General features: G+C 45.4%; 1 protein-coding gene across 1 annotated transcript in view; it reads left to right on the top strand.

The window, feature by feature from the left end:
• The window catches only part of LOC118360171 (copine-9-like), a 108,703-nt gene that overhangs the window by 84,254 nt on the left and 10,981 nt on the right, over positions 1-13,468 (top strand). The window contains exon 16 of the mRNA XM_035739398.2: positions 13,286-13,413. Coding sequence (XP_035595291.1) covers positions 13,286-13,413 — 128 coding nt within the window. The remainder of the gene's footprint in view (positions 1-13,285; positions 13,414-13,468) is intronic.

Here is a 13,468-nt window from a genome sequence, read left to right as displayed (position 1 = left end):
GTGAGTCAAGGTAACTTGAACATGTAGGTAGGGGTGAAGTGACTATGCATAGATAATAAACAGAGAGTAGCAGCAGTGTAACAAAAATGGGGGGGTATCCATGTAAATAGTCCGGTGGCCATTTGATTAATTGTTCAGCAGTCTTATGGCTTGGAGGTAGAAGCTGTTAAGGAGCCTTTTGGTCCTAGACTTGGCGCTCCGGTATCACTTTCCGTGCAGTATCAGAGAAAACAGTCTATGACTTGGGTGACTGGAGTCTCTGACAAATTTTTGGTCTTTCCCCTGACACGGCCAATTATATAGGTCCTGGGTGGCAGGAAGCTTGACCCCAGTGATGTGCTGGGCAGCATGCACTACCCTCTGTAGCGCCTTACGGTCAGATGCCGAGCAGTTGCCATACCAGGCAGTGATGCAACCGGTCAGGATGCTCTTGATTGGGCAGGTCTCCTGAAGGGGAAAAGGTGTTGTCGTGCCCTTTTCACAACTGTCTTGGTGTGTTTGGACCATGATAGTTTGTTGGTGATGTGGACACCAAGGAACTTCAACCTCTCGACCCGCTCCACTACAGCCCCGTTGATGTTAATGGGGGCCTGTTCGGCCCTCCTTTTCCTGTAGTACACGATCAACTCCTTTGTGTTCGCATTGAGGGAGAGATTGTCCTGGCACCACACTGCCAGGTCTCTGATCTCCTCCCTATAGGCTGTCTCATCGTTGTCGGTGACCACTGTTGTGTCGTCAACAAACTTAATGATGGTGTTGGAGTCGTGTTTGGCCACACAGTCGTGGGTGAACAGGGAGTACAGGAAAGGACTAAGTACACACCCCTGAGGGGCCCCAGTGTTGAGGATCAGCATGGCAGACAGGTTGTTGCCTACCCTTACCACCTGGGGGCGGCCCGTCAGGAAGTCCAGGATCCAGTTGCAGAGGGAGGTCCTTAGCTTAGTGATGAGCTTTGATGGCACTATGGTGTTGAACGCTGAGCTGTAGTCAATGAACAGCATTCTCACGTAGGTGTTCCTTTTGTCCAGGTGGGAAAGGGCAGTGTGGAGTGCGATTGAGATTGTGTCATTTGTGGATCTGTTGGGGCGGTATGCGCATTGGAGTGGGTCTAGGGTTTCCGGGAGGATGCTGTTGATGTGAGCCATGATCAGCCATGAGTGCTACGGGGAACGAATCATTTAGGCAGGTTACCCTCACTTCCTTGGGCACAGGGACTATGGTGGTCTGCTTGAAACATGTAGGTATTACAGACTTGGTCAGGGAGAGGTTGAACACGTCATTGAAGACACTTGCCAGTTAGTTCGCACATACTTTGAGTACACGTCCTGGTAATCCGTCTGGACCCGCAGCTTTGTGAATGTTAACCTGTTTAAAGGTCTTACTCACATCGGCTACCGAGAGTGTTATCAGACAGTCGTCCAGAACAGCTCGTCCTCTCGTGTATACTTCAGTGATGCGTGCCTTGAAGCGAGCATAAAGGGCATTTAGCTCATCTGGTAGGCTCACGTCTGGGTTTCCCTTTGTAGTCCGTAATAGTTTTCAAGCCCTGCCACTTCCAACGAGCTTCAGAGCCAGTGTATTAGGATTCAATCTTAATCCTGTATTGACGCTTTGCTTGTTTGATGGTTCGTCTGAGGGCATAGCGGGATTTCTAGTGTCCCACTCCTTGAAAGCGGCAGCTCTAGCTTTTAGGTCGATGCGGATGTTGCCTGTAATCCATGGCTTCTGGTTGGGATATGTATGTACGGTCACTGTGGGGACGACGTCGTCGATGCACTTATTGATTAAGCCGATGACTGAGGTAGTATACTCCTCAATGTCATTGGATGAATCCCGGAACATATGATACATGTTAGTTGTGGAGGAGTACTTAGTCCAGGCTACAAAGAGGTTGAGCTGAAGACGACTGAGGACGACATCAGGGCCTTCAAGCCAACTTCATCTCCATCGGCTGGAATCATAGGAAGGCTACAGGAAGGCTACAGAGAAGCTGAGGACAATATCAGGGCCAGCCACCCAATTGCATCATCTGGCATCGATAATCAGGCATCACCATAATCAAATAATTTAGCCTAACTCCAGTGGGTTGCCACTTTCCAGAAGCTCCAGTCTCCGCCATAAGTGGGCACACTGTTGTGAAAGAACTCTCCGATGCTGGCTCCATTACCATTAACAGCAAATTCTTTGTTTTCTTAATCTATACAATTGTTTTGTCTACCTTATATATTTCTCTTTATCTGTAGGCCTGTACTGCAATTCAGATTTTAGCTGCGTAATAATACAATAAACCTTTCATGAAAAAATCACACTATCAGTGACAACAGTGTCAGATCAAAGGATGTGATTGTGACAGTCTCGTGATGCTGAAAAGACGCTGACTGTAATACGCAGCGCATTCCACTCAGACATAATAAGCCAGTAGGTCCCAATCATAAGAACACAAAAACACAAGCATTAGGCTAAGCAATTCCAAATAGAAATGTGCAACTGTTACTTCTCATTAACATCTTTTTCACATTCCGCACACAAAGTAACTGGTGATCTAAAGTTTGAATGCAATGGTGTTTCACACAGATAAGTTATTTTCAAAGACAAAGCTCCGACCGCAAGCGAGCTGCAATAAAAACACAGTCCCACCCACTCGATGATGATCATTTTAAACTGACACTACATGACCAAAATTATGTGGACACATACTGATCGGACATCTCATTCCAGAATTGTGGGCGTTAATATGCAACACCTATTTCAACAAACCATTTCTGTATGGACCTCACATTCGGCAAGATGGCATTGTCATGCTGAAACAGGAAAGGCCTTCTCCAAACTAGAATTGTCTAGAATGTCATTGTATGCTGTAGTGTAATGATTTCCCTTCTCTGGAATGAAGGGGCCTGAACCATGAAAAACATCCCCATTGGCACTATACAGTGGGGCAAAAAAGTATTTAGTCAGCCACCAATTGTGCAAGTTCTCCCACTTAAAAATATGAGAGAGGCCTGTAATTTTCTTCATAGGTACACTTCAACTATGACAGACAAAATTAGGAAAAGAATCCAGAAAATCACATCGTAGGATTTGTAATGAATTTATTTGCAAGTTATGGTGGAAAATAAGCATTTGGTCAATAACAAAAGTTTATCTCAATACTTTGTTATATACCCTTTGTTGGCAATGACAGAGGTCAAACGTTTTCTGTAAGTCTTCACAAGGTTTTCACACACTGTTTCTGGTATTTTGGCCCATTCTTCCATGCAGATCTCCTCTAGAGCAGTGATGTTTTGGGGCTGTTGCTGGGCAACACAGACTTTCAACTCCCTCCAAAGATTTTCTATGGGGTTGAGATCTGGAGTCTGGCTAGGCCACTCCAGGAACTTGAAATGCTTCTTACGAAGCCACTTGCCCGGGTGGTGTGTTTGGTATCATTGTCATGCTGAAAGACCCAGCCACGTTTCATCTTCAATGCCCTTGCTGATGGAGGGAGGTTTTCACTCAAAATCTCACGATACATGGCCTCATTCATTCTTTACTTTACACGAATCAGTCGTCCTGGTCCCTTTGCAGAAAAACAGCCCCAAAGCATGATGTTTCCACCCCCATGCTTCACAGTAGGTATGGTGTTCTTTGGATGCAACTCAGCATTCTTTGTCCTCCAAACACGACGAGTTGGGTTTTTACCAAAAATTTATATTTTGGTTTCATCTGACCATATGACATTCTCCCAATCTTCTTCTAGATCATCCAAATGCTCTCTAGCAAACTTCAGACGGGCCTGGACATGTACTGGCTTAAGCAGGGGGTCATGTCTGGCACTGCAGGATTTGAGTCCCTGGCGGCGTAGTGTGTTACTGATGGTAGGCTTTGTTACTTTGGTCCCAGCTCTCTGCAGGTCATTCACTAGGTCCCCCCGTGTGGTTCTGGGTTTTTTGCTCACTGTTCTTGTGATCATTTTGACCCCACGGGGTGAGATCTTGCGTGGAGCCCCAGATCGAGGGAGATTATCAGTGGTCTTGTATGTCTTCCATTTCCTAATAATTGCTCCCACAGTTGATTTTGTAACTGACAGTTAGACTTACAGGTTATGTCGTTGTCTTTTGTTTGAATTGTTTATGTGTCCGCTGTGCGGGGGAAATGATAATACAAGCGGAACTACGTAGCTAATACTGCTGTAACGGGGATCCTTATTGTAGCAACACACCTTTGGAGGGAAGGCAATCCTGCGCTGCGTTAGCTAAGTTTTTATGTCATCGGGCGTAGTTCATAAAGGTTGAAGAGTGTATGTTAGGATGAAGTGTGAATTCATGCCAGGAATAATAAGTGTGAAGTTTGATTTCCTCCCTTCTGTATAAGCAGCCAATGAGGTATTTGTTCCTTTATTCATGTGTTAATCTGAACCTGTTATAACGCCGGTTAAACTGTTATGTATGTAAGCACTTCAGAGTTATACCAAGCTAATAAGTCACTCGTAAGATAAGGTTGTAAAGAGTGTGCTTAACTGTATTTTTCATTTACTTTATAGTTCTCACGGAAGGTGATAATTCTGACTAAAACTACAGAATAAAGCCGCCAGTTAAAATCAAGGAACGGTTGTGCTCGTGGTTACTGAAGGGAGCTACAGTGAGAACTCACTGCTCTTCACGAGCAAGAGAGAAAGAAGAATCACATCCAGCTGTAAAACGTCTACAATATTCCCAAATCCTGGTAGACCCTGTCATCTGCCAGATAAGAGTTTTGCACCTACCTGCAACCTAAGAAGAAAATGAAGGAAGCATGAAGGAAGCATCGTGAGGCAACATAAGGTCAAGACTAACAGGAAAGTCAGACACGCAAGTACAAGTCAAGGTGTTTGAAGGTGGTCCTAGCCTTGTGAACAGCTAATAAGAGACTTTAAGATTACAATTCGTAAGGACTGGAGATAGTTGTCTATTTCATAAAGACTCTGGTATTATGCATTTGCTCTTTCTATCTTAATGTATCACTGGTATGTGTATTACTGAAAAATATTATTTGATACTTACCAAAAAAAAATATATATAGTCACAAACATTAAGGGTCAGCGTACACCTATTAATTATATATTCACCTGTAAGTTAATAGTGTACTTGTTTGGTAAGGTGTTTGTTCAAGCCTTTGTTACAAGCATTATACATGTTTATACCACATACTGAGTTTTAAATTACAGTGAATTAGAGTATAAATTACCTACTCACTTATCCAAACCTTAGCTAGAATTGATTTGACTTGATTTAGAATGTCAGAAAGAGGTAGTTTCACTAAAGGTGATAGAGATGGGGTGGGTCAAGTTGAGCAGCTGCAGCAACACCTCGCAAACTTCGAGCCTTCATCAGAACAAACAGAACAGCAGGAAGAGGCCCAGACTGGTGTGGAGTCACTTCGGCCAGTGAATGATGATACAGAGGCTGCTAATGAGATAGCACAACAAGAGCCACGAAAAGGTGAGAGGGTCCGCAGGTTAACTGAAAAGGGCAGAGAACTGCGAGACGAAAGGTGGAGACAGCTCGAGCATCGTTTCAGGGTCAGCTATGAGAAGTGGAAGGCTCTGGTAAAGGAGGCAAAACTGTCACTGACAGGCTGTTGCTCTGAAGACCTACTAGAAGACCTCTTAAACAAGATTAGCCATGCCTCTACAGAGCTAAACCTTGTCTATGTAAATTTGCGTCAAATCGACATTCCCGACAACGATATACGACGCAGAGTTGATACTTGTGAAGCAGTTACAATGTCTATTATCAAGACTGTAAGGTGTCATTTAAAAGGCAGGGAAGAAGGTCAAAGTAACCAGATAGAGTTGCACTGGAAGGACAGCAATTCCTTGTGCATGTCTGAACTCTCACATAAGTCAAGTCTCAACTATCAGCCCTCAAGTGCTTCTTCCCAGTCTCAAAGCAACTCAAAGGTCAACTCCAGACGCTCAAGCGTGTCATCTGTCAAGAGACAAGAGGCTGCGGCGGAAGTTGCTGCTAACCAAGCAGCTTTAGAAGTAATGGTTAAGCAAGAACGCCAACTAGAAGAGCTTCAGCGACTCGAAGATGAAGATAAGAAGAGGACAGCGGAGCAAGAAGCTGAGGCTGTGAAACGCAGCTTAGAAGAAGCTAGGCTGCGAGTCAAGTTAGAGGTAGAAAATGCTGCCAGACGAAGGACACTAGAAGACAAGCGTAGAGAGTTAGAGCGCCTAGAAGTGCTCAAGAAACTAAATGCTGCCAAGGCGCGAATGCAAGTGTATGAGCAAGATGAAAACTCAGAGGACGAGAAGAGAGAACTACTCTCTAACTGCAAATCTATGAAAGAAGTCACGCACAGAAGTGGCTCATTTCACAGTCTCTCACCACAACATGTTGTGACAAGCACACAGCAAGAAGATGGCACCAAGACCATGTTCAGGTTACTAGCGGAATCAATCAGTGAAAGCCGCCTCCCCATACCAGAACCAGTAACATTCAATGGAGAACCACTCTCGTTCACTGACTGGAAGGTCTCTTTTCAGACTCTGATAGACAGGAAGAACATACCAGCAACTGAGAAGATATATTACTTGAGAAAATATATTGGTGGGCCTGCCAAGAAAGCCATCGAAAGTTACTTTATGTTAGGAACAGAGTCAGCCTACTATGCTGCATGGACCATTCTTGAAGAAAGGTACGGAAACAAATTCCTCATCGCCAAGTCCTTCAGAGATAAGCTCAATGCATGGCCTAAGATAGGATCCAAGGACAGTCTTGAACTTAGAGACCTTGTAGACTTTCTTCGCAGCTGTGAGGCTGCTATGTCTCAGAATAAGGGCCTGGAGGTGCTTAATGACTGTAATGAAAACCAAAAGATCCTCGCTAAACTTCCAGATTGGCTAACTTCAAGATGGAATAGAAAGGTCATAGACATCTTAGAAGAAACTGAGATCTTTCCAAGCTTCAGTCAGTTTGTGAAGTTTCTCACGAGAGAAGCAAAGATCGCTTGCAATCCTGTGACATCCCTTCATGCTTTGAAACCAAGCGAAGATGGAAAACCTAAGACGCCAAGGATTCAAAGCCCCGGAGCAAGGGTACTAGCAACTAACTCTGATGAGAAAGATACGGTTACTAGTTGTGTCTTCTGTGAGAAGTCAGGTCACAGTCTCCACAAATGCTGGAAGTTCATGGATAAGCCCACCGCAGAGCGACAGAAGTTTGTTCAAGAGAATAAATTGTGCTTTGGCTGTTTAAGGCCTGGGCATCGCTCAAAAGATTGTGATAACAGGAACACCTGCGACACGTGTCAGAGGAGGCATCCATCCTGCCTGCACGAAGATCGTACTAAAGAAAGGTTATGGGATAGGAAGACCTCACAAGATAAGGGGACAAGAGCGTCAAGTGAGGCCATATCTAACAGAGTCGTAAGGGACATTAACAACACTCACACCTCCACAATCATTCCAGTATGGGTGTCAACCACAAGTGAGCCAGATCGTGAAGTTCTTGTGTATGCACTTCTTGACACCCAGAGCGACACCACTTTTATCCTTGAAGAGACAACAAAGGCTCTCAATACAAGGAAGGAGCCAATCCAACTGAAACTCTCTACAATGGCTTCAAGGAATACCATTGTGTCCTGCCAGAAGCTGTCTGGTTTGCAGGTTAGAGGGCTTTACTTGGAGAAGAAAATCCCTCTGCCAACGACCTACTCGAGAGAGTTTATTCCTGCAAACAGAGATCATATTCCTACTCCAGAGACTGCAAGAGCATGGTCTCATCTTGAACACATTGCAGAGGAGATTGCTCCTCAACAGAGCTGTGATGTCGGTCTCTTAATTGGCTACAACTGCTCCCAGGCTCTCCTACCAAGAGAAATTGTGTCTGGTAAGGGAAATCAGCCTTTTGCTCAGAGAACAGATCTTGGCTGGAGCATAGTCGGCTATGGAAATCCATGTATCGACTATGGCGACCCTATTGGAGTGAGTCATCGGGTTATCGTTAGACAGGTGATGCCAAGCCTTCAATCTTCTTCCAACCTCACAAATCAAGTACACTATGTTTGTAGAACACGTGTAAGAGAGGTAATCACAACACTGGACATTATCAAGACGCTTGAATCTGACTTCAACGAGAGAGCTGCAGAAGAGGACCTCATATCTCAAGAGGATATCCGGTTCCTGAAGAAAATGAAAGAGGGCATCAGACGTAAGGACAATGGACATTATGAGATGCCGCTGCCGTTTAAGGAAGAAAGACCCAATCTGCCGAACAATAAAACATGTGCAGTTCACCGACTCAAGTGCCTGGAAAGGAGGCTAAGGAGAGACAAGCAGTACTACAAGGACTACACAGCATTCATGGAAGAGACTATAGCTTGTGGAGATGCTGAGAAGGTCTCTAAAGAGGAAATTAACAAGCATCCAGCATGGTACATCCCGCACCATGGGGTTTATCACCCACAAAAGCCTGGGAAGATACGAGTCGTCTTTGACTGCTCAGCTAAGTTTCGAGAGACGTCCTTGAATGATCATCTCCTTACCGGTCCAGAGTTGACAAACACATTGCTGGGCGTCCTTTGTCGTTTTCGTAAGGGGCCAGTTGCAATCATGTGTGACGTAGAGCGCATGTTCCACCAGTTTCATGTGAAAGCAGAAGACCAAGATTATCTACGGTTCCTTTGGTGGGAGAATGGAGATCTAGAGTCTCAACCCTCAGTGTATCGTATGAAGGTCCACTTGTTCGGCGCAGCTTCATCTCCTGGTTGCGCCAACTATGGTCTCAAACATCTTGCTGCCGAAGGACGAGGAAGCTTCAGCGAGAAGTCTATCCAGTTCATAGAAAGGAACTTTTATGTCGATGATGGGTTGACGAGCGTATCGTCTGAAGCTGAAGCGGCCCAGCTGGTGAAAGAAGCAAGAGAGCTTTGCAGCATCGGCAAACTTCGGTTGCACAAGTTTATCTCTAACAGCAAGGAAGTTATAGCCACAATTCCCAAGGAAGAACGTGCCAAGGGTGCCAAAGACCTGGATATGGCTCTGGGTGAACCACACATGGAGAGAGCGCTTGGTGTACTGTGGTGTGTCGCATCAGACGAGTTCCAGTTTAGAGTAGTTGTCAAGGAACGCCCACTCACAAGAAGAGGAGTGTTGTCTACAGTAGCCTCTGTATATGATCCGCTTGGGTTTGTGGCACCCTTTGTCCTGGCGGGAAGCAGATCTTGCAGCGGATGTGTCGTGACAAAATCGACTGGGATGACCCCCTTCCAGATGACCTACGTTCCCAGTGGGAATTCTGGCTCCAAGGTCTACAAAACTTGTCTGAGGTAAGGATCCAACGAAGCTACTTGCCATCAAGTTTCAAGGAGGTACAGAGTTATGAGCTCCATCACTTCTCTGACGCTAGTACCTCAGGTTATGGAGAGTGCTCATACCTCAGAACAATCAGCACCGCAGGAGAAGTTCATTGCTCCCTAGTTATGGGGAAGTTGAGAGTCGCCCCCTCCAAGGTTACGACCATACCACGACTGGAACTTTCAGCAGCGGTGGTAGCTGTTCGAACAAGTGACATGCTCAAAAGGAGCTAGAGATACAAGGTCTACAGGAATACTTCTGGACCGACTCGAAGGTAGTTCTTGGCTACATCAACAATGAAGCCAGAAGATTCCACGTCTTTGTAGCTAACCGTATTCAACGCATTAAGCAAAGCACAGATCCCGAACAATGGAGATATGTGACCTCTGAAGAGAATCCTGCGGATCATGCTTCCAGAGGTCTCACATCAGAACAGCTCATGGCTTCCAACTGGTTCACAGGTCCAGACTTTCTTTGGCATGAAGAACTTCCCAAAGGACAAGTCAAGGGGGAAGAGTTCTCAGACAATGATCCAGAGCTGAAATCCCTGGTCCATGATACCCAAGCAAAGGAAGAAAGATCATTACTAGATCACCTTCATAAGTTCTCAGACTGGGCAAGAGTGGTAAAAGCTATTGCCAGGCTCAAACGACATGTCAAGGAAGCCATAGGCTTAAAATTGAGGTCCAGTGAAGCTACAAGCATAGAAGAAAGGAGAGAGGCAGAGCTCACCATTATAAAGATGGTTCAAGAAGCAGCTTTCTCCCATGAGATACACAACCTCAGGCACCAGAAAGACATCAAGACCAAAGATAAAGCAAGCAAGTTGCATAAATTGAGTCCATTTCTGGATGAGCAAGGTATCCTCAGGGTGGGAGGTCGCTTGGCTCATGCAACTCTTCATTCCCATGTGAAGCATCCCGCAATCCTGCCAAGAGATAGCCACTTGTCAGTGCTGCTCGTCAAGCACTATCATGAAAGAGTACGACACCAAGGACGTGGAATGACGATCAATGAGCTGCGATCCAACGGTATATGGATCCTAGGATGCAGCAATGCAGTTTCCTCTCACATCTACAAATGTGTGAAATGCAGGAAATTCAGAAGATGTACAGAAGGGCAAAGGATGGCAGATCTTCCGAAGGAACGCACGGAGACCGCGCCTCCCTTCACATACTGCGGGATGGACTGCTTTGGACCTTTCTATGCCAAGGACGGAAGAAGAGAGTTAAAGCGTTATGGGCTCCTATTCACTTGCATGGGCTCCCGAGCAGTTCACATTGAAATGCTTGACGACTTAACCACCGACGCTTTTATCAATTCCCTGCGTTCATTCATTGCCATACGCGGTAATGTTCGTCAAATCAGATGTGATCAAGGCAGCAACTTCATTGGCGCAAGACGCGAGTTTGTGGACGCCCTGAAAGAAATGGATCAAACACGACTGAAGGAACTTGGATGCGAGTTTATCATGAACACCCCATCTTCAAGTCACATGGGTGGTGTTTGGGAAAGGCAAATCCGCACGATACGAAGTGTCTTAACATCCACTCTTGATCAGTCAGACGGAAGACTCGACACCGCTTCTCTGCGTACCTTTCTCTATGAAGTCATGGCGATTTTAAATAGTAGGCCCCTAACTACGGAATATCTGAATGATCCATTAGGTCCAGAACCTCTCACGCCAAATCACATCTTAACAATGAAGTCCACAGTTATCTTACCGCCACCTGGACAGTTCATCAAGGAAGATCTTTATCTCCGCAAGAGATGGCGCAGAGTACAATTTTTAGCCAATGAATTCTGGACAAGGTGGAAGAAAGAGTACCTCCTAAACCTCCAACACAGACAGAAATGGAGTAAAGACAGAAGAAACGCAAGGATTAATGACATTGTCATTTTGCAAGATGATACTGCACCACGCAACCAGTGGAAATTGGCAAAGGTTACAGAAGTGTACCCGGGACAGGATGGCCGGGTGAGAAGATTCAAGTTACTGATCAGCGACTCAACCCTAGATGAGAGAGGTAAACGCATCACCAAACCCACCTATCTGGAGAGGCCCATCCATAAGACAGTCACCCTCCTGGAAGCCGATCAAGAAACCTGCAGACCCCTTTCACAGAAATCACTGGTGATTGGTGGGAGTGTAACTGACAGTTAGACTTACAGGTTATGTCGTTGTCTTTTGTTTGAATTGTTTATGTGTCCGCTGTGCGGGGGAAATGATAATACAAGCGGAACTACGTAGCTAATACTGCTGTAACGGGGATCCTTATTGTAGCAACACACCTTTGGAGGGAAGGCAATCCTGCGCTGCGTTAGCTAAGTTTTTATGTCATCGGGCGTAGTTCATAAAGGTTGAAGAGTGTATGTTAGGATGAAGTGTGAATTCATGCCAGGAATAATAAGTGTGAAGTTTGATTTCCTCCCTTCTGTATAAGCAGCCAATGAGGTATTTGTTCCTTTATTCATGTGTTAATCTGAACCTGTTATAACGCCGGTTAAACTGTTATGTATGTAAGCACTTCAGAGTTATACCAAGCTAATAAGTCACTCGTAAGATAAGGTTGTAAAGAGTGTGCTTAACTGTATTTTTCATTTACTTTATAGTTCTCACGGAAGGTGATAATTCTGACTAAAACTACAGAATAAAGCCGCCAGTTAAAATCAAGGAACGGTTGTGCTCGTGGTTACTGAAGGGAGCTACAGATTTATTCAAACCAAGCTCCTTACCTATTGCAGATTCAGTCTTCCCAGCCTGGTGCAGGTCTACAATTTTGTTTCTGGTGTCCTTTGACAGCTCTTTGGTCTTGGCCATAGTGGAGTTTGGAGTGTGACTGTTTGAGGTTGTGGACAGGTGTCTGCTTCTGGGAATCTCTCCCCCATGAGGAGGAGATGTGCTGATGATGAGAAAAGTAAACAAGCACGCAAATCAACTGGCAGACACATACAAGTCATTTTCCGTTGTTTGGCTTCATATACTTTCCCTCCACTTAAACATTTGCCTAAAATAAATGATTTATCTCAGATCATTCAGATTCAGAAGAAAAGGACATTGTGACAATAGATAATCAATCAGAGAAAGTATGCCCTGCTTTAAAGTTGCTGTTCATCAAACCAAAAAGCTGATTTCCTTCCTGACACATTTTCCAAAAGTAAACATCTCAAGGGCAACCCTGAGGGTGTCTGCTGTCTGTCCGTCCGTCCGTCTGTCCGTCCGTCCGTCCGTCTGTCCGTCTGTCCGTCTGTCTGTCTGTCTGTCTGTCTGTCTGTCTGTCTGTCTGTCTGTCTGTATGATGGCAGAGTGTTCTCTCGTCACTCCATCACATCTCAAACACCAGCAGTAGACGTGCCCACTCATTGTCTCAGTGCAGCTGTGACAGCGTTCTGTCTGCTGAGTGAGGACCAGGGTGTGGTGCATGGGGCCGAGTCTCATCACCGTGGTCACAGCTGGCCACACGCACTCAGAAGCCGGCTTATCTCCCAGGCATGCGGGGGCCTCCCAGCGTCCTCACTTCCTTCTGAGGAGCCTCCCCCAATCACAGGTTCCGCTCTACTGGCGGCTGTTGTCAAGCCAACAGAGCTCTCCGTCTCTCTGACCTGCAGCATTACTTCCCAAACAACTACAACAACAACAACAAAAATGCATGAGCACTGTGAACACTGGGCTGGTTGGTTCTCCAGTGGCTGTTTAATATTGAAGTCCCATATTTATTATAAAAAGATCGTTATTTATTATTTTCACATTTTTTTTTCGTTTTATTGTTATTACGCTGCACATTTAGCTCTTACTTTTCCTGGGCCTTGTTGTAGAAAGGAGTGGATGTGTAAAGTTAGTTTGATTGTTGAGGTTTTGATCACCAGTGAAATAATTTACCATAAAGTTATTGATAACTGAATGTCTTTAAGTACATTAAGGCTGACAACTGTTTCATGGTGGCATGCATCTCCTCCTGTCCCATGCAGAGTGGTGACAATGAAAACCCAAACTGTGTGGGGATAGAGGGAGTGCTGGAGGCGTACTTCCAGGGCCTCAGAACGGTCCAACTATACGGACCCACCAACTTCTCTCCAGTCATCAACCAGGTGGCACGGTAAGGAGACCACAATGGACTAGACCTCTGGAAACCTCTGACACACTACATACTC

This window comes from Oncorhynchus keta, chromosome 27, assembly GCF_023373465.1.
Source record: "Oncorhynchus keta strain PuntledgeMale-10-30-2019 chromosome 27, Oket_V2, whole genome shotgun sequence".
In the NCBI taxonomy this organism is placed as follows: domain Eukaryota; kingdom Metazoa; phylum Chordata; class Actinopteri; order Salmoniformes; family Salmonidae; genus Oncorhynchus; species Oncorhynchus keta.
This window is presented reverse-complemented; position numbering and strand designations above follow the sequence as displayed.